The following is a 26105-nucleotide window of genomic DNA, read 5'->3' as shown; positions in this document are numbered from 1 at the left end:
AGCAATAATTAATTTCTAAAGATTGTTATGTTTCAGGATCACAGCAGTCTTCATAGTAAGTGTTTTTACATTTCCAGCTTGTCATTTCCGATTGCTTCTGAAGCAAGTAATTATGTTTCCAGACTACACAGAACTGACACCAGAGTCATCTGAGCTGTAGAGTGTGTTCATTTCCTTCCATTTCTGATTTTATAAAATATTTGCAAAGATAAACATTAATGGCGCTCAAAGATACCTCAACAAACTGGCACACAATTAACCAAGGAGAAAAGATCTTGGAAAATGACGAGTCCTTCTTTACTACGTACAGTTACAACTGTTAGCTCTAGCTTTAACTTGAATATAAAGAAGTTGCCTTCTTTTCTAGCTCATGCCTACTCCTCATCAGACAAAAAAAACACTGTGTAACCCACTGTGTCTAAAAAAAATCTTGCAGTTGCAGTGCACTTTGTCACTACAGCTCTCAGTGCCACTTTAGACAAAATTAGTAATATCTAGTATTTCATCAATTCCCAAACGAACACACACCACATTCAAAATTAAACCAAGACTATTTGAAAAGTGGAGGATCCTGACTCTAAAGTAAATTGCAATGTTTCTTGCTCTATCTGTCACTTGGTGAAGCTATTATCTATCTATCTATACACACACACACACACACACACACAGTATATACAGCTGTTTACTTTATATAACCCTTAACCTCCTGAATGACAGCTGACTGTAATGTGTGCTCAATCGAAGTCCTATGTGTGGCTGATCTTGTTTGGAGTTGAAGGACACAGCAAAATGCCTTAGTTGACTGCACAATTTGTGTTGTAATACCTGCAAATTCCACTTGTTTTGGAGGTCTATCAGTTCAACTATGCATTTTTTTACTAATGTTCAGGGGATATATTTATATGATGGAAATACTGGATTTGGATGAAGTTGTGCATGATTGTTTGATATGAAGAAAGCTACAGCTGTGCTGTCCTGGCACAGCTGTCTTTGTGGAAAAGTGCAAACTCTTTTCACAGCAGGAGGGTCTCACCCCTCCCCTTTCACCCATCACTGCTCGTTAGCAGCTCAACACAGAGTAACAACATTTCACACACAGACAGCCAACAGTGTCCTAGTTTAACTGTTAGCAGAGTTAAAGGGAAATTTTGTTTGATATAAATTAACAATATTGTCCAGTCTGCCAGCAGAATCGCAATCGTTGAGATGTAAACAGGTGGTTGGGATAGTGTACTGGTTAACACCTCTGCCTTCTACACTGTAGACTGAGGTTCAATCCCCACCTGGGCAAACACCCTACACTATACCAATAAGAGTCATTGGGCAAGACTCCTAACACCACCTTGGCCTACCTATGTAAAAATAATCAAATTGTAAGTCGCTCTGGATAAGAGCGTCAGCCAAATGCTGTAAATGTAAACAAAAACATCTTGTAAATTCTATTCTTGTTACTCCTTTTCTTGAGTGCCTTGCTATCCCTTTGCTGCTGTAGCCCTGTGAATTTCCCCACTGAGGAACTAATAATGGATTATCTTAAGAATGGTTTACTCTAGAATGGTGAAACATCCCATTCTAGAGAAACTAACTAAGTCAGAATGGTTCACAGTGGTGGTGGTAAGAACCAGACATCTGAAACGCCTGTAAAAGCATACTCAAAGAAAGCTATTACACCAAATGATACATTGTATCACTATGGTTTTGAGATAAGATTCTTATGTTTTGACCTAAAGTGCTTTTTTTCCATACATTTCACACAGTGGTACACACTGGAACAGGCAAGATAATTTCATATTCATATTTACTACTACTTTACCATTATCAACATTACAAAACTTAAAATATATGTGTAGGTTTACTGGATAGTAGCTATAGTGGCTATTTTTGCACTGCACACATCACAAACTCTGGTTCCTATCACCACCACTGAAAAGAAGTCTGAGTTTGTACCTTTTTAATGAATTACTTTGCCTCAAAACACTGTGAATTAGTTCTTTATACCCCAATAACTGAATTATTTGAGCTGGATTAGTTTTATCAGAAATATGGTACTTAACTAAAACAGTTTTTTTTTACCACATAAATTAATATAATCTGAGATTGTTGTAGGACACTTAGATGTTTAAAATTGGTATCTGTAACAAAATTTTCCTATCAGATGAGCCCTGTTGTTTTATAGTGTCGCAATTACTGCAACTTTATGCTTGACAGGCAGTGGTAGAGATGAGAGGCCTTTAGCTGTTTCCGAAGTGGACACATGATGGTTGTTGACTGTTATGAACTCAAGGAGCTAGTACATTACCTTCTAGCAGCAGAGCAAATATCATATCAGAGCAGCCGAGCAAATTTCTGGAAAGTAATAAAATGATAAACAACGCAAAAAGACACTGATGTGACATCTGTTTTCAAATAATCAAAGAATAATTCTACTATTTGCAAGGTGCCATCTGCACTTCACAGTCTTTCATACATATGAAAATCTGAAGCAAAGACTGAAAAAGCAAAGACTATTGTTAGCTTTTTCTGTGTGAATTTTAAGATCTGAGTGTAGGTTTTTTGTGCTTGTTGTCCTTGGAAATGCACACAGCTGTGTAGGTTCTAATTGGATTTACACATCTGATAGATCCAGTCATTTGAAAGTCACAAAGGAGCACAAATAATTGAAAAATCTGTCATAATTCTAAACAGCCTTAGCTTCATGCTGAGTGCTTAAGTGGAATAACAACATATTTGGAATTCAAACAACAGCACATCCTCGCACACGTAAACCTGCATACCTGCATTTCTGTTGACTTCAGTATTTGTGGAACCAAATATTGGTCTGCCTACTCTTAAACCCTAAACCCATTTAGGGTTTAAAGCTCATTTTCTAACGCAAGCTGTAGTGTTGTAGTCAAGATCATTGAAGGCGTTATTGACCAAGACCACGTCAAGACCAAGACTTTGTAGTAACAAGAAAAATAATAACACACAATATTAACTAGTCCAACACTGCGCACTCTTATGGAAGTATATGGTGGTAAAAATAAAGGATATTCCTCTGACCTCCCTTCTCTATAGTCTCAATTTTAACAATAGGTTATATAAAATAAAACATGTTCAACGACTGGATACTGAAAATGAAAGAGACATTACTGGTTTAAATGTGCTTTACATAGCTGTGCTTCTAATGTTACTTTTAAAAAGTGTCACGTAATATTCATATTAGGCTGGCAATACGACATCTATTGTTATCATGATAAATTACATTAAGATATGTCACAATATGCTTTTCTGAGCATATCATGTATATCATCAGTAGTAACAAACACTGACCAACTGCATGTTTCATTACAAAGAGACTATCATTATTTACTGTTTAATTAGAATTAGTGCTGTGTATTACATGAAATGTTGAATACAAATCACTGTATTTATTGTTTTGGATATTATTTTTAAAATTGGCACTACTGGTTCTTTTTAGCCCATTCCAACTTACCAGATACCACAGTACATTGTGTATCATATTAAGTATTATGATATCGCCAACCATATCACCCACCTAGTTCATATGCGCATTGGTTCTGAAAGATTATCAAATCTTCACACTAACACTGTCCAGTTGTCCTGGGGATGATAAAAATAGTGCAACAGACAACGTTTTGATGCTTAATGGGCACTGATGTTGTATGTGGTAATGTGTAAAATATGATGCCAATCATAAATGTGGCAGTGCTTCGTGCCAGCCAAAAATTGTTGCATGAGATGTTGCCCAGGTAGGCATGTGCTACTCAGAATCATATAATTGCTAGCAAAAATGGGAAAATGTTAATTGTTAAATGTATAGATAAGACAGATAATACACTGCTCAAAAAATGAAGGGAACATTTACACAACACAATATAACTCCAATAAATCAAACGTCTGTGAAATCAAACTGTCCACTTAGGAAGCAACACTGCTTGACAATCAATTTCACATGCTGTTGTGCAAATGGAATAGACAACAGGTGGAAATTATTGGCAATTAGCAAGACACACTCAATAAAGGAGTGGTTCTGCAGGTGGGGACCACAGACCTCTTCTCAGTACCTATGCTTTCTGGCTGATGTTTTGGTCACTTTTGAATGTTGGTGGTGCTTTCACAATCGTGGTAGCATGAGACGGACTCTACAACCCACACAAGTGGTTCAGGTAGTGCAGCTCATCCAGGATGGTACATCAATGCAAGCTGTGGCAAGAAGGTTTGCTGTGTCTGTCAGCGTAGTGTCCAGAGGCTGGAGGCGCTACCAGGAGACAGGACAGTACACCAGGAGACGTGGAGGAGGCCGTAGGAGGGCAACAACCCAGCAGCAGGACCACTACCTCCGCCTTTGTACAAGGAGGAACAGGAGGAGCACTGCCAAAGCCCTGCAAAATGACCTCCAGCAGGCCACAAATGTGCATGTGTCTGCACAAACGGTTAGAAACCGACTCCATGAGGATGGTATGAGGGCCCGACGTCCACAGATGGCGGGTATGCTCACAGCCCAACACTGTGCAGGATGCTTGGCATTTGCCAGAGAACACCAGGATTGGCAAATTTGCCACTGGCACCCTGTGCTCTTCACAGATGAAAGCAGGTTCACACTGAGCACATTTGACAGATGTGACAGAGTCTGGAGACGCTGTGGAGAGCGATCTGCTCCCTGCAACATCTTTCAGCATGACCGGTTTGGCAGTGGGTCAGTAATGGCGTGGGGTGGCATTTCTTTGGAGGGCCGCACAGCCCTCCATGTGCTCGCCAGAGGTAGCCTGACTGCCATTAGGTGCCGAGATGAGATCTTCAGACCCCTTGTGAGACCATATGCTGGTGCGGTTGGCCCTGGGTTCCTCTTAATGCAGGACAATGCTAGACTTCATGTGGCTGGAGTGTGTCAGCAGTTCCTGCAAGATGAAGGCACTGAAGCTATGGACTGGCCCGCCCGTTCCCCAGACCTGAATCCAATTTAGCACATCTGGGACATCATGTCTCGCTCCATCCACCAACGCCACATTGCACCACAGACTGTCCAGGAGTTGGCAGATGCTTTAGTCCAGGTCTGGGAGGAGATCCCTCAGGAGACCATCCGCCACCTCATCAGGATCATGCCCAGGCATTGTAGGGAGGTCATACAGGCATGTGGAGGCCACACACAATACTGAGCCTCATTTTGACTTGTTTTAAGGACATTACATCAAAGTTTGATCAGCCTGTAGTGTGTTTTTCCACTTTAATTTTGTGTGTGACTCCAAATCCAGGCCTCCATTTGGTTAATAAATTTGATTTCCATTGATGATTTTTGTGTTATTTTGTTGTCAGCACATTCAACTTTGTACAGAACAAAGTATTCAATGAGAATATTTAATTCACTCAGATCTAGGATGCGTTATTTGAGTGTTCCCTTTATTTTTTTGAGCAGTTGTGTATATATATATATATATATATATATATATATAGTTGTTATATATATATATTAGGTACACCTGTTCAATGGCATAGTTATCCCCTTAGTACCCATTAAGCATAGTATAAATACTGCAGCCTACCTGAGTACTGTTGCTGACCATGTCCACCCCTTTATGACTACAGTGTACCCATCTTCTAATGGCTACTTCCAGCAGGTAATGCACCATGTCACAAAGCTCATATCATCTCAAAGTGGTTTCTTGAACATGACAATGAGTTCACTCATTCCAACAGCCTCCACAGTCACCAGATCTCAATCCAATAGAGCACCTTTGGGATGTGGTGGAGGAACAGGAGATTTGCATCATAGATGTGCAGCCGACAAATCTGCAGCAACTGCGTGATGCTATCATGTCAATATGGACCAAAATCTCTGAGGAATGTTTCCAACACCTTGTTGAAAGTATGCCATGAAGATTAATTATTATTAATGAATATCCATCCATCCATCCATCCATTTTCCAATCCGCTTCTCCGTCAGGGTCGCGGGGGGGTGCTGGAGCACGTACTACACAAATAAATTGATTTTGAAAATGTGTCTTGGGTGCCTAAGACTTTCGCACAGCACTGTACATACACTTATATTCGGAGGCATTGAACAATTAAAAGCTTTTTGTATTAAAAAGAGTCCTTAATTACCTGTATCAATCATACTTTTGATTGGGCAGACAGCCTTATGCTTTCTGATACTCATTACCTTTAGGATTCCATAGTATGCTTGCACAGTAATATGCAAAACAGGTACAGTTGCTAATTTTCAAGTTATGAACAATTACATGTAAAATAAACCAAGAATTATTCATTTCAGTATCTTGCACAATTATTTACATTAATGACTCACTAAAACAGAGATTAATCAAAAGAAAAGAGATTAATCAATCTAAAAATAATATACAATTATTGAGATTCATTGAGAGTCATTATTTGCATCTCTATTTGCTTTCCATTTACACACACACACACACACCAAGTCCTAAGTGTTTAAAATTTAAAAGCATGCAAGTACATATAAAACCACAAATCAACATGTATGGGTCAAGGTCTGCTAAAATCATTACATAGCATTCAGTATCATAAGAAACAGCTGGACACAAGAGTCTCTATTTTCCTCCCTCCCTCTCATTCATTATTCCACAGCCACTGCAGTAGAGCGACAACACTTTCCCAATGCTTTGGACGTCTCCCAAAATGAGAGCAACTTTAGGAGTCAAGGCACCACAGAATCATTTATCAGTTTTTGCCGCTCTCGCTTTCTCTCTCTGTCCATATCTCTCACTTTGAGAGAAAAACTTCAATGTTCATCTGGTAAAAAGCTGGGAGTATATGCAGCTAAGATACTGAAACAATCCTCCCCCAAAAAAGAACATTGGTACAGTCTTTCCACCATCTATTACAAGCTGTTGAATGACTTACCATCACTGGCCTCACCACAAGAATGATTGCTCACTTTACAGGGCGGTTTTTCGCTCTACACTTCAACTGAATACTAATCTAATAAAAGATTCTGGTAGACTCATTTGGACTGACTGCATCCCTGAGCCAATCAAACCGAAATGCAGCTAAGAGTTATTGTAGCTGTGGCAGACAAGAAAACAGCTCAGCATTAGGGAGTTGGAGAGGCTGGGATTGAATTCTTGGCTTCAACATGCCTATCTAGAGAAGCAGAACGAACTTTCTGAATGGATTCAGACTTCAGCAGCAGCAAGGCAGAGACTGAGAGAAGAGTTGGAGTTGTGTATGTGTGTCTAAAACAAAGGAAGAATGACATTCCCCTCATCATCAAAACGCCATGACAGACACTCAAGGACTGAGCTGAGCTTTAATCTACTCTGCATAAAGGTGCAGATGTGTTTTTGGCCATGACTGATCTACATGAACTCTCCTCTATCACAGCACCACCTACAGACCTTCAGACTATCCTGAATTCACTGTTGTTTATTGCATTGTCTCATCAAGCTGGTCTAATAACAGCGTTAATTTTAAAATTTAAAATTTAAATCCTTATATCCGTCCCATATAATAAAAATATCAATACAACTGTCAAAATTAAGTTACTAAAACATAAGACTGTGTTTATGTAATGTATTGTATTCATGTGGAAATGAGGTAAAGATTTGAATTAAGTAAACTCAACACATTGCTTTTTTCAGTATATAAGATTGAGTCCATTTCAATTAAATGAAACTGAACCCAATTATAGAAGGACAGTGTCTGTCAAACACAGATCTTTATCTTATCAAAACCATGTTCCGAGATAACAGATTATTAGACAAAAGGAGACAATGATTATGTGTGCTGAAGCATTGACACTGATATAATAGCCGTCATTTAGATCGAAGATAGCTATGAGACTTACTTGTGATGGGCGAAAGAGATTATTTTGCCACTGGCACAAATGGAAAGGGACATAAACACACCTTATGTATTTAATACCACATTAAACATTTAAAAACACTTGCTATTTTAGGCCTGCATTTATTGTCCAAACCAAAAAAAACACACATTTATTGCTAAAAAAGTTGGCTGGAATTGAATATTTTCTGTGACATGTGGAGCTGTCATCTTGTTAAGCTAGCACTAGTACCGAAACCAGCTCTACTGTACTAATAGCTGTACTAATAATACTGTACTAATCTAATTAGCGCTGTTTGACATTTAGTTGTAGCTGTTAAGATTGATGTTTCTTGAGAGATGAGTTGACAATTGTACTTGGCATTTATGTGGCCATTTAGTAGATAGACAGAGAACAGAAATGTATCACTGCCACAAGTTTGAAATGGTGTCATAATTTGTAAACATCACAGGATATCATATTACTGTGGTACATTATCAGGCTTGGCCAAGATCGCAATGATTCATGTTATTTAATTTAGCAACTAATTTTGGTTGAAGAATTTAAAATGCCACTTTAGCCTCTTAAAATTCTGGATGATCATTAAGACATAGAGTCATTCAGAGTGCTGTAGAGAAAATTACAGAGTCAAAAATGTTCACAGTGGTGGTAAACCAAATCCAAAGCATTTCATGCCTCTTCAAGTAATCTTATAAAACATTACTCCATGAAATGGTTAAGAACACGTTGCCTGATGAGTGAGACATTGTTTTATGAAAGTTTTGTGATAAGCTTTTCACTTTGTTTAACTAATACATGGCAGAGTGTTACAGGCAAAATAGTGCTCAAACAAATCTATTGTATTCAGATTTACCACTGTTTTAACATTATCACCATTACATATAACAACTCAGAAAGCAATGGGAAATATTTGTGTTGTAGCCATCACAATTCCTGTTTCCTATCACCACCACTGTAAAGAAATCAGCATGAGTAAGACATCCAGTCACTCTGAATGACGTCCTTTTTTTTTTTTTTACTTTTTTAATCCCCACAAATGGGGAAATTCCACCTCTGCATTTAACCCATCTGTTAAGTGAAACACAACATACACACTAATGAATACACCCGCACTAGGGGGCAGTGAGCACACTTCCCAGGAGCGGTGGGCAGCCCTATCCATGGCGCCCGGGGAGCGATTTGGGGTTAGGTGTCATCCCACCGTTCCCGGAGGTACTGCAATTCTAGGTCGATGCGTGGAGCAGACGGAGCAAGCCCCTCTTCTGTCTCCCTGTTCTAAAAATCAATTTAATATGTACTCCTCATATAGAAGACGTATCAGATATTAAACTGATAAGAGGAGATATTACACTTGATCTTAGCCAAAAGGCCAAGAAGCGTTTACTGTACTGTACATTACTGTACATATCAACAACTTAATTATGCAGAAATTTTGAAGTATCGGTGGAATTATCCGTTAAAGAGAAAATAATGTTATTTATATAACATAGAAAGTACCTGAAATGTGCTAGTGTGTTTCATGTGTTCATTTAGTCCACACAGTTTAAGCTTTGGATTAACAAATTGGCCACTGGCTGTCAATTTGGCTGTACAAAACTGGAATTGGAAACAGCCATCATAATTAAGGATTAGTGTACCTCTTCATATTTCTTTTCCACATTTTTTCACATTTACATGTCTGCATTTGTGCTGAACCACAGCTTCAAGGTTACCAAGTACACAAACAGTTTATCTGTGTAGCTGAGCACTGTATTGGCAGCCAGCTCAAATCAGAGATGACAGAGTAGGAGGAGCCCCAGCAGAGAGCAGATGAATTCTATGTGGTGGGTCAGAGTAGAACCATGTTACTCCCAGCAACCTGGCACCTCAAAGACTGCTCAAACACTGCTGACCAATCAAAGGACAGCATTTTCGTGATGGCGCTAAAGATCTATGCAAATATAAGAATTGGCGCTTTACATTTAGATTATCTATAGAACATCATATTTTTCACCAGGTTTGGTGAACGTACCACAATGAGAATGCTACTGGAAATAAGAAAAAATAAAAAAACAAGGGATATGGTAAAAATATCAAATCACTTTATTCCAAATTTTAATTCCAAGACAATTAAAAATGGAGTATTTTTTTTTTCATCAAGGTTTACAAACATTTACAGTGCTTAAAATGCTTTAAATATGTCTTTTTAACAATGTATGTAGCTTTTCAATGTTCTAGAACTACTGACAATGCCCATGATACACTCAGAAAAGCATACTGTGGTGTGATTTGCTGCAATAACAATAACATGATGTCATTTTGCCCACCCCTTGGATGAACCTTTTTCAAATTCTCAGTCATTAGTAGCTTCGTTTCAGGAAATACAAGCCATACTTTTCAAATCCATTAAAAATGATGAAAGTTTATAGGCCATTATTATGTATGTGTCCAGCAATCTCTGCTGAACTGTATCTCATATATCCCAGTCCCTCATTAGGTTTTAGTCAAAAGCAGCATTTGGCCCTACAGCTGTGCTTGAAGTGCCCACAGGCCAAAAAATTAGTTAGGCCATAATCCAGATTCACACATATTGATTTACTTACGATGGTGAAAAAAGTGCACTTCTGATGCACTTTACACACTCTTGACAATTAAAATTCCAAATTTATTTGCAGTGGCAAGATTTTTAAAATAATGCTTTGTTAATCTCTGACACCAAAGAAGGGTGAACTCTATCTTATGGCATGAAGGAGAGGTTTATCCACTGACTGTGATTAACTCAAAAGCAAATCCCTGACAAAGGTCCTAACCATGTCTTTTCAACCATAAAGCAACAAAGTTAATTTTATCTTCTCTATCATAACTAATTTACCACGATTTGGTCTCATTTTTGTCATTTGTCATCATTTGTCATTTTTGTACTTGATCAGAAGAGGGTAATCCGAGGTTGTCATTTTATATATATATATATATATATATACATACATACACACACATGTACACACACATAACTGATCTGCTTCATATCCAGTTATCATGTATCTAATACTGTCCTGACCTCAGAAGACGTAGCAAAGTGACTACTAATGTGCCCATCATTATCAGTGTGTACTTTTAGTTCACTTGCTCTGTTTCGTTGTGAGTTTAGTAAAAAAATATGCACATTTTTTGCTGGTTAGTTACCATTGTTAATATGACAGTTTATACTGGATTCAACTGGAGAGTAGAGAGTATGAATACAGATGCCTACTGACACGAAAACACTAAGTACTGATAACGAATAACGAAATGATAGTAAAAGACGTGCAACGAGTAGACATTAAATGAGTGTACTTTAAAAATGTAACTACATTTTTATGATAAGTAAATTGTAGCAACTGTAAAGATAAGAAGGCCATAACAATCACCAGTGAAACAGAACAACCATTATGTCCTATGTAGGCTAATTGTCATAGAACTGCTGCTGTGCAACTGCAGTTTTATCTTAATGCATTTTTTAATTCATAATGACGACTATGCCATTAATGTTCCTTTAGCATTAAGTCTGCAATGGCCTCTCACTTTAATCACAATTCTAGACACTAGAAAAAACAGCATGTGTCTCTGCTGCATGTTGAGGGTTCCACAAAGAGGACAGAAAAAAGTAAATTAGAGTGGGAGTGATAGCACAGCTGTAATAAGAATTCCAGTTAAAACTAAACTTTCCCATCTTCTGGAAGGCAGATCAGTCAACATAGATGGAAATGATACAGATCAATTTGAAGAGTACTGTTCAAAATACTTCTCCCTGAATGACACTTTTCTTAAAAAAGCACAGCAGACTGAACATCTAAAATGATATCTGTGTCTAATAACACTCATTTCACAGGCAAAATTTAATCATCTAAAACTCTACAGTGTCCAGTTGTAAAGAAGCCCATTTCTGTCTAATTAATTGACAGTAGAGATGTTTCTATCATTAAAATAGAAAGCTGAGCAATTGTCCAGCATCAACAGGCCAAAACGTAGTAAAAAGAAGCCCATGCGAATCATGCTAAAGAATAGCAAGACTCAGAAAACACAAAGACTCTTCGTCACTCTCTTGCAGTCATTTTTGCCAACTTCACACACACTCACATGTGCACAACGTGGGGGCTAAACATTGGTTATGGCAGATTTATAATGAGACCACAACTACAGGAACACCACGGCATTGTTTCTGCTGTGCTTCCTCACAGACGCTGTGTTTACATGGTAGCAGCAGCCACAGGCCTGGCACAGGAAACTCAGGAATGCAATAACTCCTTCACTCTTTGTCACTCTTTGTAGTTCAATTCAGCCAAGACATTGCAGCCAACAGTGAGAGACAGAAAGATCAAAACCTAAAAAGCTTAGATTACATACTTCTAAGCTGGCAATAAAAACTCAGCAGTGTAGTGTATAGTGAAAGTATTTCAGCCCTATAAAGTCCAGCAATTTACCAGCTGATTTAATATCTCCTATAGTACTGTTCATTTTTTAATTTCCACTCAAAACAGCCTTTCAGCACAAGCTACTCTTTTTTGTTCAGAAGAGATTAGATGTAAGATTCACTTGTATGAAGTAGGGGAAAGTCAATGGAAAACCTGGTAGACCACTAAAACACCACCAAGTAAACAGTTGAAAAAAATAAAATGGTTTAAAACAAAGAAGTGTTTTTGTCAATAAGAACATTATATAACTTTTAAATAAACACAAATAACCATGAATACAGAAAAAAGTAACATATCCTGAAAAGAAAAACACTTGAACAAACAAGTTTGGTTCCTGACTTCTTGGTGTCCTCCAGCTATTGCATCGGCCCATTTAATGAAGGACTTATTAGTCAATTTAGGTACTGGATGGTAACTGTAAATACTGGGCTTTTTATTTTTGGAAATGACAGTGCTAATGCTAACACACTGACCCACTGTATTGTTTGTTTATTTGTACTATGTATTAATATGATGTTAGCCGTTTTTGAACACACAAATGCTTAATGCCCAGGTTAATATCTTTACACATCATCATATAGCTTTACAAATTTCTGAGATACCCAATACTTTTGCACAGTACAGTATGTGCTTTTTTAAATGCACATATTAACAGCAAAATACTTATTAAAGTAAGATGGGGCTTTTCCATTATGCTAGTACAATGATGAACCTCATAAGATTATTCTAATGTTGAACACGCTTTTCGTTATATAAATACTCAGAAGAAAGTGTCAAACTAAATTTTTTTATATCCTGGAATAGTAACACCTGAAATATTTACAGCACAGAATGCAACGATATCAGCAATGAAAGAACAAATGACAAACCCATCTTTATCATTTTCCACTCTGTGAGCTGCCGCTGCTCTTGCTACAGGCTGAGAATGTTAGCACATCACCATGACGAAGGCCATCAATAAAAACACTGTTAAGGCTATAATAAGTGTCAATTAATCAATTAGCCCCCTTAGAAAGCTTAATCAATTTGCCCTGCTGGAGCTTCCGTCATTTATTATGGGACAGAGTCGGCTTTGTTCAGCCATGTTAGTCAGCCCGGGAACCAACGTTCCAGCACAGACATGGCCATTCTTCACGTGTAATTACAGAAACACCAAGGAAATGTTACAGCAACGTTTAGGAGATGCACACTGGTGAGGAAAGTATGTTTCAGCTGCAATGGACAGAGGTAGTGAAGATGTATGAAGCCTGTGCACATAGCATTAAACATCATCTGGAAGATACAGTTTGAAAGGGCATGGCCTGGACGCAGGAATATCACTCTCATTTCTCATTTATGAAGCATGGCCAGGTTTGCCTTCCAACACCGGTAATTTCAAATGCTTTGGTCAACTTCAAATGAGCACACACTATTCTTCATAGTTCAGTTTAGCAGTGAAGCAAATCAAAATCACATAGTAGGGGTGCAACGACACACTAAACCAAAGATTCAATTCATGATACTGGATTCACAATGTTGTTGTTCAGCTTATTTCCGTATGCAAGAGTTTGGGTACCCCTGGTCAAATTACATTTTTTGGATGACTTTATAAATGAAAATAAATAACTGGGAAAGAAAAGAAAACATAGTATGCACACATCCCAATGAAAACCTAATAAATTACCCTGAAATGTATCAGTTTTGTCCCATCAACAACTGAACTTTATGTTGAGGTAACAAAGTCTGTGTATACTTACTCTCCTTTTTCTGACTGAATGGAATTGAATTGCAGAAAATGCCATATTTAAATTTGTGACCTGTTCTCTTAGAAAATCAACAAAACGTAATCTGTGTAGGAGGTTTAAATGTTTACATATGACTAACAACACTAGAGCAGAGGCAATGGTGCGTTACATGATGCATTTTCAGTTTTGCACAGTGATCTCATGTCACAATGCATTGTTACACTCCATCATATAAATAACTGACACAAAATAACCACTGTATACAAGTGAATCATGCTGCTTTTATGCTTTTTGTTGAACGTTCTGGAGAAGACCATTAATATATATATATATTTTCGGTTCAATAAATTTTGCTACATGGCTGTACTGTTTTCAGATATCTCTATTTCAAGATCACACATTTCTATGTCTCAAAATGACTAGCAGGGGATTTCTTGAACTAAAATCTTAGTCTTATTGTACAGTCTTGATTTCTGTCCAACTTAACTGGAAAATCCTGCTTCATAAAATGTCCCCCAGAGAAGAAAACAAGCCAAAAACCATGACTCATGAAAAAACTCCCTCAGCAGAACACCCCTTTGAGTGTCAATTCTTCCTATAAGCGCTCATTCCACAGCAATCAACACATCCTCATGTCCCACATCAAAATTCAAAATAGAGACGGAACATGTTGACCACTTACCCTGTTGTGAGCATATATCGCCCATTTGTACTTTTATCAGCTTACCATAGCCAATTTTAACTACCAAGAAACTGCAAAACTAGGCATGCTTGAGCGTAAATGTGCAAATTGCACCAGCCAGTCATTATGTCACTGACATGTTTTCTCTGTTTGATTTTGGCATCTTCGGCCACCCATTTACTCCAAAAATGATGACAGCTGTTCTTGAATAGCTCATCGGTGAAATGTTCTAGCACTTTCTCTCTGACGCTGTCAGATCTGACGAGCTAAATGACTCCATACTGCGTGTAAGACATGCATTTTTACCGCAGAATCAGTCATTCATGTAACGACGGCCCATGTTCAGCCGTTAACAGGAATGTTTTTCAGTGACACCCAAAAAAACCCAAAAAAACCTGCCTACCTTGAGAAAAATATGCTGTCAAAAGGCCTTTATTATAATGAAACAGCAATCACTTCCTGTGTTCACTGTGTTGGTGTTACATCCAAAGTCAAAAAATTAATCCACTGTAGCATTGAAACACAGAAGTTAGGTACACAACACAAACCGAAGATTGTGTTATAGATTAGGCTAAGATCACTATGAACATTCATACAAGGTCTCAGCAGATAGAAGGCAACAAAACAACACAATGACTGGTGCATAGCAGCATAAGTACCCGTACCAGCCACCAACCAAACTGTTATATCTCCTTGTAAAACAAATGCATGCTTTTGCAAAAGCACTGTTATTTTTGGTTCAGCACAAGTCCCCACAGGTAGAAAATGAATGGTACTGTTTCAACAGAAATTTGCACGTCATATTAGCAACACCCACAGTGATCTGTTTCCTTATTTGACTCATCACAAGTCACTTTAGAGTTTGTTGTCACTGTCATATCAAAACCTCCTATAACCTGTCGTTACTTCTGCTGCCCTTTCTATTGTGCAAACATTTAATGATGAATGGATCAACAGGTAATGACAAAGATGCAATGACATGAGAACCGGGGGCCATTAACTATATGCAGAATTTTTCATGCACATATCTGCCGATACCAATATCAGTTGTGATACATAAACATTTCTAAAATGTACAACACTGAGACTAACACTTCCTGGATTAGCATTACAGAGAAATATAATATTTGGGAGTTTTATGGACCATGCCATTGAGGTTACAAAAGCACAAACGACCTTATGAAATGTTCTTCCACATTTCGCACACACACGTGTACACATTTACACAAAAGAGTTCTCCAAAGGATCAACTCTGCCAGTCATAAATCGGATCAAATCATGGGCAGGGTGTGTAATTATACCCCTAACAGACAATCTGAGGGAAGTGACACAATTTTAATTATGCAGCATCATGGATCAGCCATAAATGTAATTAATTATTAGGTCAAACTTCAGCTTTTAAACCAATGTAGCACCTGTTACTCACCATGATTGTCGTTTTCAGTGCTGCCCATCCTTGCTGTCTCTGGCGGGTGAGACTGTTTGGGTGGGCGTCCTTTGGACATGCCCGAGGGTGGCTTAACTAACCGGGTACTGCTGGAGGTGTCCATGCCTGTATGGGCACACACATACACAGACATATTTATGAATACAAAGGACAAAGTGTTACATCACTGAGTGTCTGCAACCGCAATCAACAATATTCATTCATATTAACAGATATGTCCATGGTGAATGTGTTACCTATGGTCAGGTAAGCATAACCGCAAATAAACCACCACATGCACATATAAACAGAACACAAACACACACACAGAGCTCACAGGTAGCTGCAGTTTATCTAGGGTACTTGGTTGTCTAGTCGCTCTTGGGAAAAATAATCAATCACTGTGTTTCCACTGGGGTAGCTTTTCAGGCCAGTCAGTGGAACAAAGATGAATGAGAATGATCTCCATGATCTTTCCCACATTTTCTCACCAGGACATAATACATCAAAACTAGCTAATAGATTATACTGTTTCAAAGGAAAACCTTAACCTGTGTTTAAAACAGAGTTTTCACACTTGGGCCATTTCAACTGCACCACAGTTTTCTGAGCATATGTGAAAGCATCAAACAAACTTAGATCACTGTAAATAAGGGGTGTGTGTCTTATTCGCAGGGTCGGCGTGGCTGCAGGTTTTCATAGCAGCAAAGCAGAGCACACATGATCAGTAATTTAAAGATTGAGACTGACCTGCACCCACACCGGCCCTTTGTGGATAAGACTGGATGCCCCTGCTCTAAATGAACAAACAAACCAAATTAAGACCACTTCCTCAGGTGGGCTCAATACTATTTGTTTGTGGTTTGTTTAGTGGCCCAGTTGATTTATGCACTGGGAAAACAAGGCATCCCCAGTCGGTTTTACATTTTGATTCATGTTTGCTTCAAGAATATAAGTATAAAGTCACAATCCTCCAGTACTTCAGTGGGTAAGAAAAAAACTCCTCAGGAGAATGCCTGCCCATGTGTTTGTGCAGTCTTGCAAAGAGACAGCAGCACTGGCACAGAGCATTATTCCCATACATAGTGGTGAATTACTGTAATGCACAGCCTTAACTGGTGAACTAAATTACAAAACATAAAAAACAAGCAAACAATATAACAGTATTATAAAGCACAATAAAATTAAATTTTCAGAAAATAATTCAATTTAAATATTTATCATGATCAACACAAACTGTTCAACAGTTCTGAATTGCTTGCTTAGAGTACTTTACCACAACTTCAATCATGGCTCACCCAGTCAGATCTATTAAATGACAAAATTGAACACTAGACTTAATTTGGCCTTACCTAGGCAGCTAAAAAGGACCACAAAGAGAAATGAAACCTCCTTAAAGTTTGCTTACATTGTGAACCCAAAAACACAGAGAGGTGTACTGTAAAAAAATAAAAAAAATACTGCCCATAAAAAATGAAAATGCCCGTAGTGCACTTATTTAAGCTGGGGGGAACAACAATTAGACCCTAAAAATGAGTATGCAAGTTGCAGCTGAATGTGTTTACAGCACTATCTTACCACATTAGCAACTCACAGTTAATTCTAATGACAGCTCTTGGAGTGAACTGATCCAAGCTGTAAAACATCTCCTGACACTGAAACTTTCAAAATGAGCTCAACAATCACGCTTTGCATGATTATCTTCACTGAGCTTATGTAAACATTTTAGATGTGAAAAATTCAATAACAATCATTAGTAAGTACATCTTACTTTTACAGAGCAGGGATGATCTAGACACCCAAGACTCTGTTTAGTCTATAAAAACAAAGATAACGCTAATAGGCCTCCATATCAGGAGACTAACATACCTGGGTAGCTCTATACTTGCACCATTTCTATAGTTTCCTCATCATTTTCTCATGCCTTTATCTCTTTATCTGTGAGCTTTGGGATCTGCATTTGCAAGCCATTCTGAACATCATTTTGATGCATGACCATCGATCTGTCTCAGAAATGAGCAGCGTATGGTAACAAATGCAGCCTGACAAAAACTAATTAAAAAAAACAGGATTGATTATAACAGGATCATGCTTTCCTATTAGGTTGTATTAAAACTGTTTTAGTTCCTTATTAAGTTCAGTTTAGAGGGTCACTGTTTCATTATTTTTCAGCTTAAACCCACACTCACTGATTTTTCCATTACCTTTACTGTACACAACCATTTCTTCAAAAACATCCCTATTCAATTACAGTCCAATTTATGTGATGTTATTACAACCCCAATTCCAATGTAGTTGGGACGTTGTGTAAAACAAATAAAAAAAGAATATGATGATTTGCAAATCCTTTTCAACCTATATTCAACTGAATACACTACAAAGACAAGATATTTAATGTTCAAACAGATAAACGTTGTTGTTTTTTGCAAATATTCACTCATTTTGAATTTGATGCCTGCAACACGTTCCAAAGAAGTTGGGACAGGGGCAACAAAAGACTGGGAAAGTTGAGGAATGCTCAAAAAACACCTATTTGGAACATTCCACAGGTGAACAGGTTAATTGGAAGGTAAGTGTCATGATTGGGTATAAAGGGAGCATCCTTGAAAGGCTCAGCAAATAGTCCAACAGTTTAAGAACAAGGTTTCTCAACATGCAATTGCAAGGAATTTAGGGATTTCATCATCTACAGTCCATAATATCATCAAAAGATTCAAAGAATCAGGAGAAATCTCTGCAAGTAAGCAACAAGGCAGAAAACCAACATTGAATGCCCGTGACCTTCGATCCCTCAGGCGGCACAGCATTAAAAACCGACATCATTCTGTAAGGGACATTACCACATGGGCTCAGGAACACTTCAGAAAACCATTGTCAGTGAACACAGTTGGTCGCTCCATCTAAAAGTGCAAGTTAAAACTCTGCCATGCAAAGCGAAAGCCATATATCATCAACACCGCTGGCTTCTCTGGGTCCGAGCTGGACTGACGCAAAGTGAAAAAGTGTCCTGTGGTCTGACAAGTCCACATTTCAAATTGTTTTTGGAAATCATGGACGTCGTGTCCTCCAGGCCAAAGAGGGAAAGGACCGCCTGGATTGTTATCAGCGCAAAGTTCAAAAGCCAGCATCTCTGATGGTATGGGGGTGTGTTAGTGCCCATGGCATGGGTAACATGCACATCTGTGAAGGCACCATTAATGCTGAAAGGTACATACAGGTTTTGGAGGAACATATGCTGCCATCTAAGCAACATCTTTTTCAGGGACGTCCCTGCTTATTTCAGCAAGACAATGCCAAGCCACATTCTGCACGTGTTACAACAGCGTGGCTTCGTAGTAAAAGAGTGCGGGTACTAGACTGGCCGGCCTACACTCCAGACCTGTCTCCCATTGAAAATGTGTGGTGCATTATGAAGCGTAGAATACGACAATGGAGACCCCGGTCTGTTGAGCAACTGAAGTTGTACATCAAGCAAGAACGGGAAAGAATTCCACCTACGAAGCTTCAACAATTAGTATCCTCAGTTCCCAAACGCTTATTGAGTGTTAAAAGGAAAGGTGATGTAACACAATTGTAAACATGCCCCTGTCCCAACTTCTTTGGAACGTGTTGTAGGCATCAAATTCAAAATGAGTGAATATTTGCAAAAAACAATAAAGTTTATCCATTTAAACATTAAATATCTTGTCTTTGTAGTGTATTCAATTGAATATAGGTTGAAAAGGATTTGCAAATCAACATATTCTATTTTTATTTATGTTTTACACAATGTCCCAACTTCATTGGAATTGGGGTTGTACTCTTTTATATAGAACAATGAGCAATCTGAGCCTTAACCATGTTTACAAGGTTTTATGCTGGAAAAAAAAAGTTTTTTCCTTTAAAGGAATACTCCAGCATTTTCATCCTAATCACTATTCACCACATTGTCATGCCCTTGCCCACTTGCTTCAATTATTTGTGTACTGCTAAGTACAGGGGAAGCAACAAAAGCATTACCTGTGATAATCAACCATATTACTCGTACCTTGTAACTTTTGACCCAGAATGACTTGAAAAAAAGTCTGGTTCCACTGACTTACATTAAAAGTAAAAAATTTTTTTCCTTCTCCTGTAAAGTTATCATTTTGGAGATACAAGGTTTTCTTTAGACAACAGTGATATGTTAAAAATGCAGAAGACACAGATTACTTTTAAAACTCCTGAAGTATTTTTTTAATCACCAACCAATCAAACATTCTCACATGTAGCCCGATGTCCAAACATGTGTCTGTATTTATCAATAACCAAGATTCTGTAACAGTGTGGTAAAAGAATAAGAGTTTTTTTAATCATCAAACTTATTTACTCATGACTTCACTCAAGACATTATCTTTCTCAGTCAAAATATTTGTACAGGCACACAAACCTATAGCACAATAACTCTAACCTTTAGCTCAATTTTAACCACCTAAAGGACCTCTTTCAACAGCTAGAAAAATAGCAAAATGAAAGGAGAAATCCATCAATTTTTCAAGATTTCTGCATAATTCAACTGTTAACAAAGTCAGTTGGAGTGGTTTGATGTGAGATGCACCATCCTAGACAAACCTACAGAGTCAGGCTTGTTCACAGCAGTGATGACAGGAACCAGATGTCTCTGTCTCTAAAAGCTACCACACAACATTATTACACAAAATGTTTATTAATGTTTAGCCTGATGCTGGAGATATTGTTTTATGATGGTTTTGAGATAAGATTTTGGCCTAAAATGTACTTTTTAATGGCAGAGAGGTAGGCTACATGTAGGATGTTGCAAGGCACAACAGTACCCAGAGAAATAAAATTAGATTAACCACTACTTTACCATTGTCAACATCACTTCTACAAGCTCAGAAGATACTGGGTTCACTGACTGTTTTGAATAACAAATAAAATGTTTGTATTTATATAGATTTTGCAACCCATCACCAGCATTGCAAAAAAAAAAAACTAAACAAAACAAACCAAAAAAACCCGAGTTGGTAAGCTTGCACTATTTCACATCAAACCACACTGAATGACAGACCAGCCACCAATGATACATCTCAACGAATGAATTGCATACATTTTTGGAAATTGGTGGAATTTCCTTAATATTATAAGAGTTGTTATTTACTCTTCTTTGCCATTTTATTTTACTTTTGAGAATAGCTTTGGTAAGAGTGCCCAAAAACACAATCTTCAATCTTGTAAATTATGTGGGAGGACAAAAGTGCTCCTTCACTGTATGTCCAGTCTTTACAGATGTGCAAAAAAGACAGCGAGAAAGACTGAGTGAGAGAGAGAGAGAGAGAGTGAGAGAGAGAGGGGGGGGTGGCTTTTGACTGGCAGTCCAGACAGCAGAGAAAGTGAAGGAAGCGAGTACTTTCTGCACCACACGAAACCACAAGCAGAACTGTGAGCTGCACTTCATCAGATGAATGCTAAAACCACAGGCTTGGCCTGACTGATGGTACATCAGATACGGCGCGCACCTGGGCCTGGAATTCTGATGTGGCCTGCGAAGTCCTAACCAGTGCACCCCTCAACCTTGATGCTTCAAAAGGCCATAAAACCTCACGCACAGTGAGAGCCTAGATGCAATTCTGAGGAAGCAGCCAATTTTAATGAAAGAAAAGCACGACAGAGTGATATGAAAAGCAGCTGCTACAAGCAAGCGCTGAGGTATTTGAGGAATTTAACACATATACACCAACAGACACTTTCAAAAGGTGTGCAGTGTGTGTGCACTGTGGATGTGTGTGTGGGCACCATGTTTGTGTGCACTGAGTGTGTGAACTGGGGTCACCAAGCATGAGGGTATTCGTGCAGTATTGGTTTGTGTGCTCTAATTTGGGTGCATGTGTCATGTGCGGTACTGTGCAAAATCAGAGACCACTGTTTATTTGTTTCATTTCAAGTACAAGTTCCATTTTCAGTTTCAGGAATAAAAACAACAGGAGATTTTTTCAAAGAATTCTGCAGGGATATTTTTTCATAGCTCAAAAGTTTAGTTTTAGGAGTTGGTTGCATTTTATGCTTTCATGTTCCAAGTAATCCCAAACACATTGTGATGTTGAGGTCTGAACTCTGGCATGGTCAGTCGATTGTTCTGAGCTTCTCTGTTATTTGCAAATTTCCTGATGGCTAATGGCTTCTTGACAGCTACACATCCCTTCAGACCCATACTGCCAAGTTGTCCTCTCACACTGTAAGGACAGACAGAAACACCTGTGGACTTTTTTCAGATCTGAAGCAGGAATTTGCTTGTTTTTCTCCCCTTTTAAAGAAGTAAGCTTTATAATAATGTTTATCTGATCATGACAGTTTGGTGGACTACTAGGTCTTGCATGGTTGTTCGAAGTCCCATTTTCTCTTTAAATAACTTTTTAACCTTGTTTTTTGTTTGACTTTTCCCTTCTTTTTTACAAGTGGATTATCTTTTATCTTAATCTATTATATCTGCTCAAAAACATCACCTGAAATGAATACTTTGTACTTCATGGTAGCTTTGGTTGTAAACAAACAAACAGTTGGCTCTGACTTTTGCACAGCACTGTATGTTTGAGTGTGTGAGGGGAGCAGTCATGTGTGTGCATTACGTGTGTACTCTTCATCTCTCTCATCATCCTCTAACCTATGTACGCTGCAGCACAATCACACTGTGCAGCCCAGACCCATATGCTCTATGTGACAGAACTACTGACCTCTCATTGCTGATGATGGAGTCTGACTGGTGTAAGGCCACACCTACCTGAAACGCTGGAGCCACCCAAACACTCGGCCGGCCCGAGCCACCCGGGTCACCCACGTGCGCTTCAGGCTGTATTCTCACAGCTCCCTCACGGCGCTACATGGCAACTCCGCCTGGACTGGTGTGTGTGTGTGTGTGGGGGGGGGTCCACTGCCGGCTACTTCCTCACGACCACCGAGCACCCTCACAGCCCCCCACTGTGGCTCCACAGCAGGCAGCAGCAGCAGGAGGAGGAGGAGGAGGACGACGATGAGGAGGAGGAGGAGGTGAGGAAGAGCAAAGAGAGGTGGAAAGGAAACGCAAATTAACCCAAAGCCCGAACACTTTCACCTTGTTCCCACACTCCGTCCGTCGCTCCTCTTCTTCATTAACATGTAAAGCGCGAAGTCCCTCTCTTCACCTCCTCCAAAACACACCAAGTCGAGACATGGTCCAAAAAATCCCCAAAAACCTCCACAAACGACCACGAAGGAAATAAAAATCAGCGACGTTACCGACTCGCACGGAAAATAATCAACTACAAGACGCTTTTATAGGCAGTGAAGCAAAATGGCGACTTTAATACGAAGGAGGAGGCAAAAAAAATCCTCGCGCCGTAGCAAAAGGGAGGCACGAAAATATGTTTAGTGCAGTCATTTTTCGACAGCTACGACCGAGTTGGCTAGGGTGAAAAAAACACCTCAGAAAAGCGGAGGAGCTCGGTCGGAAAGGCACTGCTTCGACGGTTATTTTGGGCGCAGTCTCCGGTTCCTTACCTCAGGCTTGAGCCTGTTTTTCATACGGCTCTTATGCTGGCCGTGTACAGTAGGAGTCTACAGTACGGGCTGCTGGGTCATGCGCGGATCCGCTCTGCCTGTCACTGCTGGAACTGCCAACTAGAGGCAACTTACAAACTCTCGCGTTATTATTCTGAGGCTACAAATATTTTTATTTTTTTAATCGAAAAAATAATATGCGAATTTCTGCTTCATAATCGCCCGTCTGAGCGTGTGAGCGTTTGATGCGGCTCGACGTAATGCCGTTCGCTCATGACGAAAAGGGTTAGGCTACAGCGGGGAGCTAGCAGGCTAACCAACGTAATCTGGTAACGCGGTTAACCTGCTAATAACGTGGTAACGAGTGGAGAACAATTAAATATGGTAGCTAGTAGGTAGCTGTTCTTTGCAGCATTGTCATGGATGAACATCGTTTTCCATTATTTACAGCACTGACATTTTAATTAATTACCTGCAAGTTTTGAGTTGTAGCCTACAATGCAAAAATGCCTTTAATAAACCATACAAATCTGACCAGTTGTATTACCTATTTAAAGCACGCTAATATTAACTTGCTTTCAGGTATAATAAGAATGCAGATATCTCAGTAATTGTATAAGAGTTATATTCCTTTTGTTTTAATCTATTAGTGTGTCTATTATAACATTTTATTATTATTATTATTATTATTATTACTATTATTATTACCACCATGGTATAATATCTATTAATGGTCTTTTATCATTAGCCCACATTGCTTAACCTACTTTAGTCGTTCTAGTTATGTAATCATGACTTAAAGTGAGTAATTCAGCATATAGTCACAGAAGTCAAACTTTCAGCATACATTATCGTGCTCTTCGTAATGACCGAGTAAGCGACAGCGTATGACCCATAAATTGATTTCTCTTCAAACTATGACGTAATTTGCCCAAACATGTGTTACCAAATATAACCACTAGGGGGCGAACAACGACCGCTTTTGTAAGCCGTTACTCACATAGAACGACGCTACACTCACTTCTAATTTACTAGGTTTTCTCGTGTGCATAGACTTATATTTGACTCTTTCCATCTGACCATAAAGGAGCAGGGATTAAAGCAAACAAATAAATTAACATCCTTATATTAGCGTTGTCACCTAAACTTTACACTCTCACCAACGTAGCCACTAGAGAGAAATATAGTCTGAATAAAGTGGTGCTGCAAAATTAAGCATTGACTGACCAGTGAGCTGCTGTTGGTCATTACATCACATGTCTCATGGTACTGTGGACATTACATGTGTCTATATTCTCTACAGTGGTGTACCAGTTACGCTGTGGTGATCTCTTTTTTATAATCTATTATATTGCAACACTAGGTATTTGTGATACATGTTGATACATTCCCTCAGGTGATTCCTGCACCTCTCAGTACTGCTACCAATATGTAAGTACAAAGGCCAGGCCCAAAAGAAAACAAATTCTATTACTAAATTCTATACTCAGTCTATACCTACAGCAGTTCACAATCTGGTCCCTATGTGTCTCAGTCCAGGTTGCAGTAAAAATGTGAATATTATAAGGAGGGTCCTGAGAACCGGGAAGGGAACCACTGACATACAGTAATAATGCAGTTTACTTTATGGGGATAATGCTCTTCTGTTCCACAACTCCCCAATAAGGAATAACACCTACAGTGCTTCTTTAAGACCAGTTGATTGCAACTGACCTCTGTGATGTATGTATTAAAGGAAAATTCCACTGATTTTTCATGATTTCTGCCCAATTCAATCATTAAGATGTAAATAAATACATCCAGAGTGGGTTAGTATTCAATGGTTCATTGCAGAAGAACATACAAATTCTTTAGAATGGTGGTGATAGGAACTAGGTTTGTGAGGTTTAAAACAAAGTATACCTTTTTTATTTACTATCCAAAAAACCCCAAAACTATCAGTGAAATTGTATGTTCTGAGTTTCCATATGCACTGTTGATAGTCGTACATAGTGGTAAAAACACTTCTTTGATTACAGTTTTTTCTTACAACACCTTTCATGCACCTTTCCACCATGAATTCATTTAAAAATACATATAGCTTTTGTCAAAACCTTATCTCAAAATTATATCGTAATACAATGTTTTAAGCATCCAAGTATTTGTAACCTTTAAAAATTTCTATGTGCAAGCAGACATCTGGTTCTTATAATCACCACTGTGGAAGTTTTCTCTAGAACATTTCTAGAGCTTTTCACATCAAACACCAGTTTAATTATACAAAAATTTTAGCTCAGGATTTTACTGTGTCTACATCAGGACACATTCCTGCAGGCATACTCCATGCAGAAACTGAAGCCTTGTTGATCTAATAAACAATTGTAAAAATGGCATGAAATGTAATAGATATCAGTTTGTTCATGAAATTGGCCGTTGTAAGTAATTAGCAATGCATCTTGTGTGTAATGTGTTTTTCCTGCTCTAACCCTGAACTGGTGAAAGTTAGTTCACTTGAGATATTATAAAGTAACAAAAAGTG

General features: G+C 38.5%; 1 protein-coding gene and 1 non-coding gene across 7 annotated transcripts in view; both read right to left on the bottom strand.

The window, feature by feature from the left end:
• Nucleotides 1–23820, bottom strand: part of znf512b (zinc finger protein 512B) — an 85123-nt gene extending 61303 nt beyond the window's left edge. For 3 of the 6 annotated variants that reach the window (XM_017681906.2, XM_017681907.2, XM_017681909.2), the window contains exons 1-2: nucleotides 22833–23819; nucleotides 16079–16204 (exon numbers count right to left, since the gene is read on the bottom strand). In XM_017681906.2, coding sequence (XP_017537395.1) covers nucleotides 16079–16202 — 124 coding nt within the window. In that variant the 5' untranslated portion in view covers nucleotides 16203–16204; nucleotides 22833–23819. Of the gene's footprint in view, nucleotides 1–16078; nucleotides 16205–22832 lie in introns of all 6 variants that reach the window. The other 3 variants (XM_017681908.2, XM_017681910.2, XM_037541198.1) reach the window with 2 other exon arrangements.
• Nucleotides 9007–9197, bottom strand: LOC119264108. Its single transcript, XR_005130773.1, has one exon. It is a non-coding gene; the product is annotated as a U2 spliceosomal RNA (small nuclear RNA).
• Nucleotides 23821–26105: the final 2285 nt, after the last annotated feature.

Source organism: Pygocentrus nattereri, chromosome 9, assembly GCF_015220715.1.
Source record: "Pygocentrus nattereri isolate fPygNat1 chromosome 9, fPygNat1.pri, whole genome shotgun sequence".
Lineage (NCBI taxonomy): Eukaryota > Metazoa > Chordata > Actinopteri > Characiformes > Serrasalmidae > Pygocentrus > Pygocentrus nattereri.
The sequence above is the reverse complement of the archived record's forward strand: the minus strand, read 5'-3'. Positions and strand labels throughout refer to the sequence as shown.